The following is an 18,545-nucleotide window of genomic DNA, read 5'->3' as shown; positions in this document are numbered from 1 at the left end:
AAACAACTGATGTGAGTGAAGAAATGTGGCAAAAAGACATCGGCTGTTGGCAGGAAAAGAAAATTCTACATCTGAAAAAAGGCAGATATCGACATCACGTGGACTGGTTAGCTAGTTTTACATGGTATACAATAGATATAAGGCCACTGCATTATTGATTTATTGACTGTGTTTTTACTTCTCTTCTTGTCAGAAGCCAGAGGAGAATTTGGATGCTGGTGTGAAGTTGTCAACCTTTTGACTGCGGCTTCATTACAGCTTCAGCTCTTCATACATAACCTGGCTGAGGGGCCCGGGAGAGGTACCCTATGTGTTGTAATGCGCGTAAAGGGCGGTGAAGGCAAAAGAAGCCAAGGATGAGATTCCAGTCAAGTAAGTAAATACGGATAAAACTCGTGTTTTCAGAGACATTTTTAATGTTGATTCTGGAGGACGTCACTGTGAATAAAGAAACTGCTCCTTCATTTCAAAGAAAGCCACCGTCTCCCCTTCTCAGTCACAATCAGCCGCTGCAGACTTCTACGGGGACGCCCCCGCAATGTGCTGGAAACAGATTTTCACTCGAGGTGCGGCAGGAAATCATAACGCTGTGAAAAAGAGTAATAAACTACATCTACTGTATCTGAAGGTCGTAATTTCACCATTTTACCGCAGCCTTAGCTGTTCTTGCCACGGTGTAAGAAAACCAAAACAAAACCCTGGAATCCACGTCGCCGCTCGTTCCCGCCCCAAACGTTCTTTGCACCGCCGCCGCCGCCGCCGCCGCCTAACTGGCCGCGACAGAGGCTGGCGCATGATGGAGTGTGTTAACCCAGCGAAAAGAACCATTCCTTTATGTCCAATTGAACTATCGATCTGAGGGATCGCGCCGCCGCAGACTTTGACATTTTGCCTGGTATTTCAGCCGAGGAGACGCTGCAGCTTCAGACGTTTGACCTATATAACCCTGAACATGCCTGCACGCGCCAGCACACACAACGTACTGTACACACACACACACACATACACGCTGGCTATCCTGTCCCATCGAGGCGTGCGTGTGTGTGTGTGTGTGTGTGTGTGTGTGTGTGTGTGTGTGTGTGTGTGCGTGCGTGCATGCGCATGTCGTCATTGGTAATAGCTCCTGACATCAGCAGAATTGAGTTTGGAGTCAATGTGGATGTCCTCTATAAGCCAATCATCCAATCAGGGCTCTCCTGACTATGTGGGTCAAAGGGCAGGGTGATGTCATACTTTCTGACAACATGACAAAAAGCCTGAGAGAGAGGGAGAGAGAGAGAGAGAGAGAGAGAGAGAAGAAGAAGAAATAATTCCTCCTATCACGTACAAGTGATCGAACGCACACACCCACACCCACACACACGCACTCACTCACTCACTCACTCACTCACGTGCACTGAGGAGGCCGCGATGCTTCTCCAAATCTGGCAGCCAACAATAAAGCACTCAGTGAAACATTTATGACTTTCATAAACAAGAGCCGGTGATTAATGTTAGCCCTCTTCTTTGGGATTTCTAATAAAGTATGACACATTTACACCCCCGGTCAGCGCAGCCAAAGCCCTATTAAACATGTCTGAGAGGATAGATGGCCACGCTCACTCACACACACACTCACACACACACACACACACACCCAGCTGACTCGCTCAGAGTCGACAAGGCCTCGCTCGTGCTTTCCAGCTCCGGTCGTAACGAGCCAATCGCCTTCTCGTCCAATTAGCTTCTGACGCCTCCTGGCTCAACGTTCCTCCATCCTCAGCTTCACCTCCAGCTTCTACTTGTCTTTTAAGCCTTGTTTAACAGAGAATTCTGAGTCTCCTTAAAAATTGAGACGCGTAATCCTCCATCCATCCATTTTCAATACCAACTCCGTCCTGCACTCACACTCAGGGTTGAGAGGGTCTGCTGAAGCCCATTCCAGCTGCCATGGGGCGACACCCTGGACAAATCACCAGTTCATCGCAGTTCACGTGCACGTTTTTGGACTGTGGGAGGAAGCCGGAGAACCCGGAGAGAACCCACGCAGACACAGGGAGAACGCCACACAGAAAGGCCCCAGGCCACGACCTTCTTGCTACGAGGTGGCAGCGCCACCATGTCGCCCATGACGTATAACCGTGACTATCAAAAACAAACCCAGCAGCAACATCAGAACTCTTCTGGCTGAGGAGATCCGTCTTTATTCCCAGCGCTCCCTCTGCTCTCTCTGTCGAACCGCCGTTGCCTATTTTCCAGACTTTGCACCTCTGTGATATTAAAACGACGCCTGGCACGAGCAAGCCGGAGCCGCACAATTGTTATTATTACGGTTGAAAGGTTCCTCGCGCACTGCGCGGCCTTTCACTTTTACATGCGTCAGTAAAACGAAAGGTTTTCGAGCGACAGCAAACAGGACACAAAGTGATGAAAACGCTTTTTTGCTCCTCCAAGTTTCCTATTCGCTGCCAACACTGGCAGCCGCGGCTGCTCCGGCTGAATGTTGAAAGTCACGCCGCAAAAAAAATAAAAAAATATTGAGTTAGCCACTAAAAGGTGACAGTCACAGAGGTGAGAAGTGCAGCGTAATAAAAAGTGTAAATGGAAACAATGTGTAGCAAGGAGAGCGAAAAGAAAAGCGGGATTATGGAGGGAACCTCACAAAACTGAACTTTATTTGACCGAAATTCTATTTTTAAGGAGGAATATGAACATTTATTCGGGCACAACATTCCTGGAGGGTCGATAATGTGCTGGACCACCAGTAGAGCAATTTATAAAACACTCCTGGTGCTACTTGAACGAGGAAAGGAGTTGGTCGAAAAAAAAGAAAGAACCCCCCCCCCCTTCCCCCCCTCTCCCTCCCCCCAGCAAAACTCACTTCTTACTCCAAAATACAGAGGTGAACAGTTTCCAAGCGGCTTTTATGTGTCATGTAATGCGCTGCATTGCAAACTCTGTCTAGATAATTGCGTCTAAAAATGTGCAGGAATGCACAAAAACCACGTTTGGTCATAAAAATTAAGGGAAAACTAAATAAAAGGCTGAAAATGCAGCAATTCAAGCTCTGGTCAGAGCAGGCTGAGCTGGAAAAACCAAACTAAACCTTCTGATCTGGACCACTCCTGTTGTGAAGTCCGCCTTTGTCCCATAGGCATGCACGCGTGTGTGTGTGTGTCTGTGTGTGTCTGTGTGTGTATGTGTACGTGCGCATGCATTTGGTAATAAACTATCCCATGACTCGGTTCCTCCATTATGTCGTTTAAAGAAGCGTGAGGGAAAACGCGACGACGGTGCCAAAACCACAGTCAGAGTGGCGCACAAACTTTATTTCACCTTTGGCCTCTGTTCCAGTCACACCAGACCGACCGCGTGCTTTAAGCGCCACTTTAAACTGGGCCCTGACTTCTGCTGTTTCTCTCCTCAACCGCAGTCATTACCAGAGATGCCGTCATGGGACAGAAAACAACAAAAAAAAAATAAAAAAAGTATCTCGGTGACCATGGCAACGGTGTAAAGAATCTGTTAATTGTCAACGTCCAGCATTTCATTTTATGGGGCACCAACGTCATCACTCGGAAAACAGTTGATCTGCTTCTCCTTTAATTAGCAAAGTCTCACCTATTTACCACCTCCAGTGATGCTAACCCAGCATTATTGTTCTCCCTGAGATGCTGAACTCTGGTTTGGGACAGGGTGCGTTGCTATTTTGGTGCCCCTTATAGTTCCCGTTTGTTGTGCTGTCGCCACAGAAACACTGCTAAGATACAGAAGGTGACCGACGGCAACGCCGGCGTTCTGCTGGGAGTAACGTGGACCAAGTGGGCTGACAACAACGTGTGGTTTTACTGAGGTCACGTCATTACACAGAATGCAGCGTTTTCCCGAGCAGCGGAGACCCTGGCCTGGTTTCTGCAAAACCTTGAACTGTGTGTTTTTTTTTTTTTTTTTTTTTTTTTTTTTTAAGGACAAAAAAACAAAAACAACATTTAATGATTTTACATCAAATTCCTTGAAAGGAAATGTTTCTCCAGGCTCCACACGGCTTGTGCACTGGCTTGATCCTGCCACGGCAGCAGCCTTTTCACCCCTGCAGTCTATAGTCTCCATAGCCTCCCATTGTTTTACTGCCTGTTCTCTGAAAGACTGGAATTCTCTACTTCACGGGGCTTAAAAAAAAAAAGAAGAAAAAAATCAAACCAGATTGTTCGGGGCAAGGCGGGGAGAAAAAGGAGCTGCGTGGCATGAAAGTCCACGTTCTAAGGCAACTTATTTAGCCGCTGGAGCTGTTAGCAGTGTTGTAAACAGAGATGGTTATGGGCTGTTGGATTGCAACGTGTTTTTGAACCGTGAAATTTATCGTCCCGTTATTTCTTTCTTTCTTTATTTCGTATAAAGGCGTCCTTCTTTGGCCATTTTTCGCACTCGGTGAAATTGCTCGTGATACACGGCTATAAAGTTACTTGAACGCCGACCAGGAGAGCAAGAGTGCACGAGGGGAAAAGGGAATAGCTAGAGGGAGAGCATGAGCGCACGTGTGTGAGTGAGAGACAGAGAGAGTTTCTGAACAGGGAAGGGGGGGAGGGGAGGGGCTCTCTGGAGGCCGACTGGCTCCCTGCTGGGCCTCCATTCATTGAAGCTGCTCTTTTACAAGGGAGCCTGCTTGGCACAAAGGGCCGGACCTGCCCGGCTGAGAAAAGAAAGGGGCGGGGCAGATCCAGTCATGGATGCAACTGTTGCTGAAAAAAATAAATAAAATGCAACAGTGTGCATTTTAAGCTTCGAGTCGCCCAAGCGCAATTAAATTCCCGCCGTAAAAAAAGTAAATAACAACAAACATGTGTTGCTGATGTCATGGGCCTGCGGGGGCGGCGGCCTGTTCTCATCATCACGGCGGCACGGCCAGGAGGGAGCCCAGGCGCTGGCGTTATCTGGGGCGGCGGCTTTCTGGTGACAGAGGGCGCTCTTGTTGTGAAATCCCGATGGAGGGTAATTGGAATTCAATAGGAGTTAGATCATGGCTGCTGCCTTGGTTCCTTTGAGGAAAAAGCTACGGAGGATTAACAGTCGTTAGCCCACGGTGTTGTGAAGTGGAAAGTGAACAGCTGGCTCTTAGCTAGTAGCCACATGGCAAGTGTGTGTGTGTGTGTGTGTGTGTGTGTGTGTGTGTGTGTGTGTGTGTGTGTGTCGTCTGTGGGAGCGAATGCCTGTTGGAAGAGAGATAGGGGCTATTTCTCAGTCTGCTGGGCTTCTGCGACACCCCTTTGTGCGTTCGTGTGATTGTGATTGTGCAGCAGAAATCCCGACCGGAGGCGCGTCCAATGACGAGCTGCCTCGGCGGGAGAAGAAGGAAAAAAAAAAAAAAAATAAAAAAAAACGGCCCGAGGACGGACGGCGCGATTCTTTGGGAATTAACCGTGGCTCCGCCCTCGGCTCATCACCGTTTCCATTCACTTCCATCCCATAACCTTTTTTTGGATGGCTCCCTCGTCGCCGCCTCCTCAATAAGGACTTTCTGGACTGTGGTAAGTCCTGCAGGGTTTTACGAGCTCTGCACGCTTTGTTATTTTTATATAAAATGCAGGCGGGTGGGTTTGCAGAATACTTATGGCATTTTATGTGGCTGGGATGAAAGGGAGGTGCGAGCGGGCGGTGAAACGGCAGGAGGCGGCGGGGCTGGATGAAGGGGGCGCGAGGGGCCGGCGGGTTTCAGTCAGCAGAGGGCAGCGGCCGACGGCATCGTGGCGCAACACAGGGCTGGAATGCAGCCACGCGCTATCGTTGCGCGTGTTCCTCACTGGTGAAGACTGCACGCTGCTTTTTTTGCCATTTCTATCAATGCGTCTACAATCTGTCTTGCAGGGGTCCTCCTCGGAACAGGCACCAAAGTTCGATCAGCTGATCTGGATTCTGACGTCTGTGTACGACGACGTCAGCAACTTCAATGGACAACTTAATGGCCTTGATGTTTTCAGTCCAGTGGTGTCCAGTCCAGGTGTGCAAGACGCTTCCATCGGCGTCAACCAGCGGCGGTGTAGCTGTCCCCCCCGCTGCAGGGTGCTGAAAAAAGGCCACCCTTTCCCAGAAAGCTCGGGAGATGACAGGCGTGGCCTCGCCAGAGACCTCAATTCAAACGCTGCCCGGGATGTATCGGACCTTTGTCTCACCTCCTCCGGGGTCAAAACTACAAGAGCGGCTCCTCTCATCAATGTCATGTTCCCTCTCCTCGCCTCCCTGACTGTTCCTCCATCCCGCCAGGTCAGGCTATTAAATGGTAGAATACATTACCGGGGAGGGGTGGGGGTGGGGGCGACGGTGGCTAATAGATTGGAATATTATAACCATACAATAATTTCATGAAAAAGTCAAGGAGGGATCATCGCTCTTATTAACTCGGGGAGAAATTGAGGCTGAAAAATGTTCAAATAGAAAATGTTAATGCCAGGCTATACTACATGTAATTGTGCCTGCGCCGTTCCCCAGGCTGGGCCCATTCCTGCCACTTTATTAGTGGTAATTGAGGATATGAATTATAAATGGGAGGTGATTTCTCTCTTCCGTCCCATTGAAAGTGAAGCGTAATGGCCGCTGCCATTGTTTAACCTTCATAATCATGTGTTCTCGTTCCTTTGCTTTCCTCCTCTCCTCCTGCCCTCTTTCCTCTTCAACTTTACTGCCCCTGTCTTTCCCGTTATTTCCCCCTCTTATTTTCATTTAACGTCAATCTCCCTCCAACCAACTTTTCTTCCCCCCACCAGCGGCCGTCGCTCCGCCGTATCCCGCGCTGCAGGTTTGAATTAGCAGATCATTGCGGTCGGCCCGGACTGAAAGCTATAAGCGCACGGAGGTATGAGGTATGACGCACGCAAAGCGCGCGGATGCAAACGCACACAATTACGCACCCACCCACTCAGATGAGGCGCTTGGCAATGGATTTTACCTTGCTGTAATTGCATAATAAGCCCCAGCAGTAATGCGAGCGCCCGGGGCGAGGCATCCAGCCTTCTCTTGGCATCGTTTCTGAGAAGTTTGCTCTCTTTCCCTCCTTCCTTTATTATAAATTGTGGCCTTTGTAAAAGAAATCTGCAACTCCACACCTACCACCCAACCAAGTCCGTTAGCCCCGCAGCCTCTCACCCACCGCTGGCCTGTTTTTTATTTACAACATCAAACGTTTCACTTCATTAAGTTGCCTTTCCCCCTCGCCCGCTCCCTCTCGCAGAGTGGCATTTAGCCGAAACGTGTTTTGCGAAACAAAAAGACGCGGGCCGGTAAAAAGTCTGCACTGGTTTTATTGGGGCGAATAATGGGCAATTGGGAGAGGGTATTTAATAGGAAACCGACTGGCAATGCAACTGTTGTAAAAGCAGGACTCACTCAGGCGGTGACTCGGCAACCTGGACGGCTGCGTCTCACTCACTTGATTTTTTTTCTTTCCCCCCTTTTGAAGTCATCCACTGCTGGATAAGTGGCGATGACGGTGTGAGCTTGTTCTGCTGTGTGTGTGTGTGTGTGTGTGTGTGTGTGCATCCTGAGCGGCTCATCTTCACAAGTAACTGATTTGACTGAGTCTGATCACAGGAGAGGAGTCATTGATAAATGAAAGGTGATGTTGAATTACAGTCCTTACTTCAAAAGCTTCTGGCATGAAACACACTGTGAAGGATGGTATCTATATAGTGTGTTGATATTCGAAGATTTAACACCATTGATTTTTGTTCACACAATCTCCCGTAAGATATGTGGGACTTTGTGTGCGAAATCCCAGAGAAAGAACAAAAAAATCTTTGACTCTTCTTCTCTCCCCCTCCCCTCCCCACCAAACATTGATTGAGAGTTTGATTTGATCCCGGTCCCTCATGTACCACCACATCTGCAGCTTGTACTGCTGTGTGAAGCGGGCGTCAGCTGTGTGAGCATATAAATGAAACCAAAGAAGAGTGAAAGCTAAACATTCTCCCTGATCAATATTCCAATAACTAACATCAGGGAAGTCCAATAAGTACAACGCCAGGGACACTTCAATGGCAACATCAAGGCAGCAGGGCTCAGAAGCACGTGCGCGCACACGCACACACACACACACACACACACACACACACACACACACACACGCGCGCAAACGATTAGCGGGTTTCAGATAGTGATCAGGCAAGCACCGTAAAATCCATCCTACTTAGGAGGAGGGAATAATCCATTTGGGTTGGCCAGGTTTCAATATGTTCCATACTAACCATGTCACGGCCAGGCGTTGGCCAAAAGCAGTCGGGATAATTTGCCAGTGAGGCTACATTGGCATTTCTTTTTTTTTTTTGGAGGCGATGAAGCGAGGTCACATCGCCGGAAGCGGAGATAGGAATTAGCAATCAATGTTCATCAAGGTGGTTAACATAATGGACCTAAGGCTAACAAACGTGACCAAACTGTGGTGGTGGTGCAGGAGGAGGGAGTGGGCTGGGGGGGGGGGGGGGGGGCAATCCTGAGGAGCCGATTGGTCAACCAGTTTGCCTTTTGATCAGTTTTCTAGACTTTTTCTTGCCAAAATGTCACAATCAACCTTCGCAAAGCGAGACGACAGTGAGAGGAAAGCGAGCAAAAAAACTCTGGTTCATCTATCAGGCAAATTATTAAGTGGCACCCATTAGTCACGGACATCTTTGTTTGGACAATAAGCAATGAGGTTGAACTAATGACCCTCAGCCTGATCACATTAAAGGATGGCTAGAACTATTTGCACCTACACACACACACAAAAGCGGATGTGTGTGTTTGACCCCTATGACCAGTGGTCATCGAAGCGCTGACCAACACTGGTCGATACCCCCCCCCCCCGACCACCACCCCCCAATCCTCACCCTCGACCACCTTAACCATTCTTCCTCCTCCTCCTCCTCCTCCTCCTCCTCGTCCCCGCAAAAGCCCATTCATGGCTCCAATCAATGTCGAATTATGGGTTATTTATTGAATAATCAAAAAGGTATTACGGCTCTGACTGGCCTGCAGTGGCTGACAATAGAGGAGGGTGGTGGGGGGCAGGTGGAGGTGGCGGTGGTGCTGTGGGAAGGGGGCGGCTATTTATCAGCCGGCGTGCATTTAAAATGAGGGTAATCAGATGGCATGTAAACAAGCGGAGCCAGCAGCTGGCTGCCTGACCGCCGGGCTGTTACTTACTGACCACTTATCATCGCTAACATCCCACTGAGTGTGTGTGTGTGTGTGTGTGTGTGTGTGTGTGTGTGATGCACAGATGTATACGCTGGTTGGAGGTGAGAGCATGTGCATTTAGGGATTAATAGCACTACTCTTGGCAGTAAAGAAGTGTGCACTTACGGTATGAAGTTGAGTTTGTTTGCGTTTCACAGGTCAGTGCGGAACCACATTTGCAACCACTGGGGGAAGAGAGACGATTCCCTACACAGACAAAGAGGGCAGGGACGTGGATCATTAAGGGGTGATATATGTCAAACTTGAATTATGTTTCACTCCTTTAAAATCTACGACTGACCTGCTGATGAAGTCTGCTCAACTTGGGAGCATAAATTGTCTTGTTTTTTTTGTTTTCGTTAATGTATGGATTAGTAATGAAGCAAAATTGGTTACAAAAATGTGCAGATTCTGACTGTTGTCCCTGGTCTGATGTCCCAAAAGGCTCCATATTTCTGTCTTGAGATACTTGCAGCACTGTGAAGTTTTCCCACCATCAAACAGTCGGCTGACTTGGTATTTGAGCGGCAGGCACCCTCTCCAGAGTGCACACTCCTCGCTTAAAGGCAAAACCTGCACCTTCTGTCGGCCCTACTGGAGCCTTGCTGCCCAACTACTCTCACCAGAGTAGCGGAGCAAGGGATCATCGGATGGGCATGTTCTAACGAGAGGGTGTAGGCCAGGTCGCGCCACAGTGGTGTAGCAGGCCAGCTGGTGGCACTGCTTTAATCAGGTGTGCTTGTTTTTGCTATTTTGGTGATTTAGAGGTTGAGGTAGAAACAAAACGGTGTGCTTTAAAACAATTTCATGTATGTTTGTAGTTTGCGAATGGTTGCAAGACACCAGGAGACGGGGAAAAAAGATGAATCTTCATAATCAATGCAGAAAATTGTTGGGGTTAAGATCTGAAACCTCCCAGTCCCTCGGCCACTTGTAAACTAATCTGCCAGGGCGGCTTTTGTGTTAGAGGTCAAGAGGCATCATAACAGAGGAGACGGCAGTGTGTGTGTGTGTGTGTGTGTGTGTGTGTGAAGGGCAGATGAGAGGGCAGGGTTTGGCCGCTGTGGGCAGATCGTCTTTCCCTCCAGGGCTTCGGTCCATGAGGGTTGTCTGCGCGCTGCCGGGCTCTGAGCAGAGGGCTGAGCAGGGCTGAGGCCGACGCGCTGGCCGAGGCCCGGAGTGGCTGTGAGTATTGAACACCGGGAGCCAGAACATACTGAGCTGGCTGGCAGGATGAACAGCATAACATACTGTATGTTGAGGTGGTTCCGCAAAGGTCAGCGAGTGGGACAAACTCCAACTCCAAAGTTTTGACCGATTCTTGAAAGTCCATTTCTAGTGGTAAATAAATCAGGGCCAAATTAGCACGGCACGGCTCGATCTGTTGCCGACAAGCAGTTTTACGACTGCTTTTATCTACTGACTCATATCTGCATTAATACACTGTGTTTGCACTCGAAGCCACCCACACGTGCCAACAGGACAAAACTAAAGCTGGACCCTGCCAAAGTCGGAATTGCAGAATCTACGTTTTATTTGATAGTGTGTGCAATGCATTCATGTTTCCAAGTTGGCCCACATTGGCTCATAACTCTTTAGACTTATTGATGAGTAACAAATGAACTGTAGTTTCTTTTTGACGTCCAATTTTAAAAGCTGGACTTGTCCGCTTAGACACACGGGTGGAAATCTGATTCATATCCAATTTATTCCCACATCTGAAGGAGACGCTGGTCTCAGTCTGGCAATATTCCCTTCTTCTTTAGAGTCGAGTTGGGGTTTTAAAACACCGGGGTCACTTTGCCACGTGGCGTAAAAGTCGGTCAGAGATCAGACTGAAAAGCTTGAGGGGGCGGCAAACTAACGGGCAGCGCAAGAGACGCCGAAGAACTTACACCAATGAATGAAAAGATGTTCCTCCAACACATCTACCTCTATCTGCCCATCCATCTGTCTGCCTCGCTCGCTTTTAAGACCTCGGCACTGTTGACACTTATTGCATGTTGCCATATTTTCATCCCTCAAAAAGCATTAGAAAAGCCACCGCCGGGGCGGAGTAAGCGAATTAGGATTGGTTTTTGCCTCCCCTGGCCACTGAGGGAGGTTGGGTTACCCGCAACAAGATCAGAATGAGACCAATTTTGTTTCCGTTGCCATTCAAAACAAACAATGGGCACCTAATAGCCCGCAGCATCTGCGGCCCGGCTCAGGCCAAAGCACACATGATGGCCCTGGTCGATAGACGCCGACAGCTAGATGGACGAGTAGGAGACGTCGCACAAGAGCGACTGCACGCGCGCACACACACACACACACACACACACACACACACACACACGCGCGCGCGCGTCACGACGGCAGCCGCGCACTTAGGTGGGCAGACGGCCACGCGTGTTTTGTTTTGCCACCCCCACCCGACCCGACGGTGGAGAGCTGCCTGGAACGCTAGTTAGCGGTTTCTGCAAAAGTGGCCTGAGTGCTTCTGAAGACAGCGATCATATCAGGCCAACGAGGAGAATGGGAGGCTTATCGACTCAGCGGGGGGTGACAGACAGGCGGGGAGGGAGGCGGGCGAGCAGGGCTGGTGTTGAGCCAACACGTGCTGCAGGTGATCTAATCTCGAGGCATTACAATGACGGACAGACCATAATCATCGGTTACTATTTGAGGACGGCGGTGGATGGATAAATCCCCCCGGCAGATACGTTCTCAGCCGTGACGACATCGTCCAGTTCTCTCTTTTACCACTGCACTGTGCAGCGGGGCCAAAGTCAGTAGACGGCTATAAAATTCATTTGTTCAAGAGACATTTTTGTCCAAGGAAACCGATGAGATCATGAGGTGTGCGAACATATTTTTTATTTTTAAGGGCGTCGTCTCGACGCTCTTGCAAAATGTCTGATTACGTTCGATTTAAAATTTTTAGAGTCGCCAAAGGAATCACGCAATTGGCCAATAAAACCTTTGTTAAACCCATTGTTAAAGACATTGAATTGGCCATCATTTGATGGGAATTCAGTTATTGTTCTTTAAGAAAATTAAATTGTTCGGGGGAGGCGTTGGGGGCATTCATCTGTTGGATCACCGACAAAGCAGCTGCATGCGATGATGGGAAAAAAAACAAGCAACCAAAAGCAGCAAATGTTGAGCCAACCAGATTTCAAATGATTCGTCGGCATCTGAGTCTGTCGGCATGACGTCGATTGGAGTCAATACTCATGTGGATAGCAGAAATTGGATACAATAAAACAGATTTCATCAGGACCAGTGTATTTAATAACCAGAACGGCATCTTTCTGATTCGCCCTTCAGGTTCGACAGTAGCTGCGGATCCTCCACGTTCACCAGGCTGACCTCAAAGTGCCCTCAGCTAATGACATTAGGACAGACACGTCGGTGTTGTAACGGGGTCACCCACGGTGCACCCCCACACACACATGGAGACACACACACACACACACAGCCACGCACCATCTAGTGAGTCCCGGGTCCCCTGGGCGAGGCGCTGAAGACGCTCCCCTCTCTGGTCACCTCTCATTACAGCCCATTAGCCCGCCGCTTCTATCAGCTCCGGCCGTCACTGTTTGCCTGAGTACGGGGTCAGCCTTTAGTGGCTAACAAGTGGGGTAACGGAGTTAGCGGCTGGGGAGAGGCTGCGGGAGGAGGCGTCGCAGCCGCCGCCTTGCACCTGCTAACGTGCGCGTGCACCCCAAGGCGTATCGATCGCAACCGCTGCTTCACCTTTGCCTCGCTGACCTCACCAACGATGTGTTTATTTACTCAGATGGTCGGACCTGACGCGCGCCGGCCATCACACACACGCGCGCGTGCGCGGCCACTGAGGAGGTGCATGTGGCGCCCCCCCTTCGTGACGCTGATTTAGATCACCTTCAACCTGTTGGTAAGTCTTGGCCCACCTGCGATGGAGAAGGCACGGAGGAAGGAACTGCAGGACCCGAAGTTAAAAATGCTTCATCTGGTTTTTTTCTCTCCATGGTTATTTTTGGGGATTCTCTTCTGTTTCAACAACAGAACAAATATTTACGTCGCTCCAGCGAGTGTACCTGTGACCGGGGCAACCAGTCCATCGCGGCAGTCAACACCAGCTCGTGGCTGCCCGCGACACCTTCCCCCTCGTTTCTGACGCGCTACCTGACAGCGTTGCAACACAACCTGGGAAGGGATTTTATGACACGCAACATCAACTTTTATGGGTCTGCCAACCCCTTGGCGAACTTTATACCCTGACAAGCCACCTGAGACAGGCAAGTCGCACACAGTGTGGAGGGGGAGGATACAGGAAGGTTCACTGTGAAGCATTCGTCCAACTAAAGTGACAATTTTTCTTTTCAAAGATACTGACCACTCGTATCGAAAACTGAAACATTTCACCGTATGTTACCACATGCAGAAAAAGTTCCTTTGAGCGCAGGAAGGCAGATTATCTGATTTGTTTAACAAAAACATGTTGTTGGCTTTGCTAAATGCAGAAGTGGGCATCACTGCTGACTGTTTTTGGGTCCAGTTAAATCATCCCGGCCCTTTCTCGAGATTGCAGCCAGAACCAATCATGACAAACATGCACAAAGTGTAACTTGAGGGACAATTTAAATGAGGGGAATTTCTGAGAAAATTTTCATTTCTTCTCCCTGGCTAAAATTAACACACCAGATGCAAGACAGTCAGCTGTGGTTTAATAATAGACAAACACTGTTTGCTGGAGGTGCTAAAACCAAGAACGAGGATACAGCTGCAACACTTCCAGCTCCTGCCGGCCGGTCGGTCTGTGCGCGCGCACGGTAGACTCAGTGGGAGCGAGCGGGTTGGACTCGACAGCCAGCCAGCCAGCCAGCGTGCAGCCACGCCAAACCGCGGTGATTAGTAGTAAAATTTTAACGGGGGATCCATACATATGTCTCGCTGTCAGCTTTACGAGCGAGGCCCCACCACGGCGGGCCAGCCCGGGCGGCAGGCGGCCACACGCACCGACCCAGTGTCTCTCTCTCTCTCTCTCTCTCTGTCTGTCTGTCTGTCACGCCGTCTTTTAGCGGTGCCACAGGGGCTGCTACTGTCAGCGCCCGCCGCTCAGGGGCCTAAATGAAGGCATCAAGCCCTCTCATCCCCCCTCCTGCTGTAATAAAACCCGGACAACAAACCTCCGCTGCAGGCGACACGTAATGGGCTTTTTATTTCCGTTTGGCCGCCCCGGACTCTACAGAATTAAAGCCCGTTTTGGTGGAGGGGAGGAAGGTGGCCTCAAGGTCACAGGGGGGGAAACTGGGGGAGGGCTGGAGAGGGCAGCGAGAGTTATAAAACCTTGAGCTCTGGAGGTGACGCAGACTGTAAATCTAAATCGGGACTGCTTGTTATTTTCTCCACAGAAATGTTTGCTCGTAATAATCAGTCTCCATCCGGTCTGTCAACACACCACACATGAGAAAATACCAGATTTTACTTCCCTAACTTGTTCCACTTATAAAAAAAATATGTGAGTGCGAGAACATGAGTAGTGGAAATCAGCCCTTTGTGATGTCACAAATTACACTATTACCTGTCCCAGCCAGGTGTTGGATCTGCCATCTGCTGGGACCACCTTGTTTTGGTTTGTTATCCCTTTTTCTGCAGAGCTAAAATTTTTTTCAAATGATTGAAGATGAACTGAGTCTAAGATTAAAAAAAACAGAAATAAAACTGCATAAAATATGGAGGAAAGAATCCATCCACTGTCGCCTCTAAACAAATATGCACAATGTTCCACATATCTATTGAATGCAAGGCTTTATACACTGCCGTACGTACACTGTAAAAAAGAAAAGTCATCACAGACTCTTGCAAGGCAGAACATATGAGAGAATCTGCCCTGAAACGATGCAATCAAACTATTACAGTTGGAAAAAAAATGTGCAACGAAAGGCAGCAAAGAGTTTGGCAGCAGCCCGACCAATCACAATCCATGGTGACCCCGATGATCTCATTTGGCCTACCTGCCTCATTTAGGGAGCAAGAAGAAGCGAATGATGTCTGCAGACCGTGTCAGGGGTCAGCCCATGTTGTTGTGTCGGAGCAGGCTGACTGCTGGCGGCTGTCAAAGGCGAGGTGTGTGTGTGTGTGTGTGTGTGTGTGTGTGTGTGTGTGTGTGTGTGTGTGTGTGTGTGTGTGTGTGTGTGCAAGAACAAGATACCCCATGCGGTGGAATTCAGTAATGAGAGGAAAAAACAACAGAGGTGCAGACTGTAAACAGTGACAGGTGTCGTGCGCGGTTAGGAATACCAGGACACACACAAACACGCGTGCACACTGAAGCGCCTGCGAGCTACCATCTGCTAACGGCCGAGGACACATTTGAATGTTTTGTCTCTTGCAACAGACGAGACCGAACTGGGTCTGTGGCCGATTGTTGCATGCTGGCTGCTACCTTGAAGGCAAAGTTGATTTAGCAAATCAGGCTAAGCTCTAGCCTAACCAACAGCGATGTTTTGACTTAGGTGGTCTTGGAGATCATCTTTTCATAATCTCTGTCTAGTCAAGCAGCAGTTTGGTGCCGAGAAACAGAAAATCAGGCGGTGGCCTGTTGTCTCTTTGATTGGTTCACGACTTTCTTCACGGTGCAAAAGTTTGGTGAAATTCACACCCGATTATTGAACCTTGCTGAAAATTGCAGAAACGCACTCGGTGTTTACAGGCCTCCAGCCTCACGGTGCACTTCCTCCAAGTCTGGAGGGGAGCGACAATGTCAGCGGCCGTCGGAGAGCGAGCCGACTGACAAAAGTGGAGTTGGCAGGTTTTCTAACAAATAGACTTGGAGGAGATATTCCATTATGGGAGTGGCTAACCATCACCCAAGTACTAAGTGAATGTCTCCTGATAACAGCAGCGGGACTCCCTTTTAGGCGATACTTTACTTAATTGAGTGTGAAACCTTTAGCACTATCAAGACGGAGTGGGGGGTGGTGGTGGGGGTGGATGTATAAAAAAGAGACAGTGGGAGAGGGGGTGGGGGTGGGACCTGAGAGAAAAGGTGGAGAACGGAGAAGAGGAGGTGAAGGAGTGTCCCTCGCCAGATGGAGTGGTCATATAGTGAGGTACCCTCCAAATGAACCCCCCCCTCCTCCCCGCCCATACACTGAACCCCACCACTCCGTCATGCTATTACCTTCCTGTCTCTTTCATTATCTGCCGTGAACTCTGGGTAACCTCGTCCCGGCCATTCTTTATGTCACGGCCCGCAACGTGAGCCGTGATTTAGGCCCATCCAGTCCACCTAATTTGATTTCATCATCACGGCGGCGCTGCTGGAAGTGGGAGGGGGGGAGGGGTGGGGGGGGGGTGTCGAAGTAGGGTTACGTAGCGGAAGAGGGGAGGAGAGGTGGGGGAGATGGAGAAGGTGAGGCGATGCTGCTGCTTGACGCCGTCAAGGGTCTTCAGGATGGGGTCACATCGGTAAGCGCTAGCCAAACGACTTGAAGAGGCTAATAAAGTAATCAAGGCCTTCGTTACATGGCCATAACATTCGCCCTAAAACACTGAGAACTATTATGAGGCCCAATAATTAACCAGCATCAGAAGCTTTTTTTCCCCTCCTTCCTCTCTTCTTCTTCCCTCTTTGGGTCCTTCCGATGTTTCTTCTAGCACCTCTGTTATTTTGGGCCAAAACAAAACCAGGCATGGACGGGGGAATTCTATCGTAAAGGGTAAAAGAAGCGCATTTGTTTTAGTTTAGAAGTGTCTAGATATTGTTTATCAATCACCAACCTTTCTCCAAAAATGCTTCCAGGTGATATAATTCAAACTGAATGGAGGACCTTGGAAGTTCACAAACTACCACTGCTGCTTCTGCTACCCAGTTTTCTGCTTGCTGCTTCCGGCATTCATTCATTCAGCACTTTCATTTTGCTTGACTTTCTAGATCTCTATGGGCAAGTGGAGCGAAAGCAATCATGGGAGAACATTCATGTTGTTCCCACTTCCCTCCACTTTGCCTCACTGCGGGTGAAAATCGTAACTTGCAACCGGCGTACACTGACAATGCCAAAGAGACACTTTTTGGCCGACAACATTATATCCATAAATGACACGATTGCATTTCTCGACTCGTGCCATGTCGGTGGCTTGCAGAGACGATGACCGTCCGACCAATCTGTCTGTTTAAATTATACGCCAATAGGAAAACATGTCAATACAAGGGATAAATAACAGCCTGGCTGTAAACGGCTGTTTATAGTTTACGTCCACAAGTTCCACCTCTGAGCCAACGGCACACAGAAGTGCACTCTCCGTTTGACGAGCAGACACAGGCGCTGTCACCATGGGGTAATCATCAGCCATTAGGATCCATGGAGGAAGACAACGATGCAAAGTGTCCTCATGGACAGACCGGCTATTATCTTTCACTCAGTACACCATAAAGCAGAGGAGCACAATCGGAAAGTTGGCGTTAACGGCCGCGTACGCAGACGATATCGAGTTGGGCTCGATGTGAAATCGCGTGAGGTGCTTGCTGAGCCTGCAGGGGGCGGTGCACGGACGATAGAAAGGCTGAAAAAGGCTAAAGTCTAGACAGAGGAAGAGGAATGATTATCTTGGGTCTTCATCCGTCATCTTCTTTTACCTTGAAGCGCTCCGATTCAAGTCACGGACACACACACAAAAAAAAAAAAAAAAACCTAGCTGCCGATGGAATTGGTTCCTGAGAGCAGCGAGGCGTCTTATTCAAGTTAATAGAATATATATTGTACGCAAACCAGCAGCTGAAGAGGCAGCGGCGGTGGACAAGACGGCGACTGACTGATGCTGATTGAACGCAAACTGATGGGAAATGACATCAGCGCTTCACGCCGGGGACGAGGAGTCATCAGTCAAAGTCAGGCAAAGACGGGCAAAACGCCTGTGTTGGGCTCTTTTCACGGGAACGGCCGGCTGGATGTGATTATACTGGGCCGGTGGGAAAATGGACGTCTGCTTTCAGTGTTTTAAGGGCCGTTTAACAAAGTCAGCGCAGACACTCGTTTCCACGGACGCACACCAAGCGCACGACTCCTGGGACAGGTCAGCCAATGGCGCGGTGGCCTGTGTGTGAAGAGGAGAGGTGAGGATCTTCTCGTCTGACTGTTGGATATCAATAAAGAAGCTATTTGAATGTCAAAAACACTTTATGTTAAAGTTCAAAGTCAGTGCGCTGTCCTGCCGTAAAACTTGAGTTTCAGACAAGAAAATGAGCGTCAACGTCTCTCGACGCTGGCTGAACACTCGGCCTACACGTTAATAATTATACCCGACTTTATTACAACAATAACATTTAGTGACTGAGTCAACAGTCCCTCCCACTGTTATCTTACTTAACCCGAGATTAATTCAGTTGACGA

At 49.2% G+C, this 18,545-nt stretch overlaps 1 protein-coding gene across 8 annotated transcripts in view; it reads right to left on the bottom strand.

The window, feature by feature from the left end:
* The window catches only part of rnf220a (ring finger protein 220a), a 152,003-nt gene that overhangs the window by 59,925 nt on the left and 73,533 nt on the right, over positions 1 to 18,545 (bottom strand). For 4 of the 8 annotated variants that reach the window (XM_076022296.1, XM_076022301.1, XM_076022298.1 and 1 more), the window contains exon 3: positions 9,310 to 9,390. The exons of the other annotated variants lie outside the window; for them this stretch is intronic. In XM_076022296.1, coding sequence (XP_075878411.1) covers positions 9,310 to 9,390 — 81 coding nt within the window. The remainder of the gene's footprint in view (positions 1 to 9,309; positions 9,391 to 18,545) is intronic. 8 annotated transcript variants of the gene reach the window in all.

Source organism: Nelusetta ayraudi, unplaced genomic scaffold (assembly GCF_046127955.1).
Source record: "Nelusetta ayraudi isolate G7.1 ecotype Tasmania unplaced genomic scaffold, CSIRO-AGI_Nayr_v1 ptg000011l, whole genome shotgun sequence".
NCBI lineage: Eukaryota > Metazoa > Chordata > Actinopteri > Tetraodontiformes > Monacanthidae > Nelusetta > Nelusetta ayraudi.
This window is presented reverse-complemented; position numbering and strand designations above follow the sequence as displayed.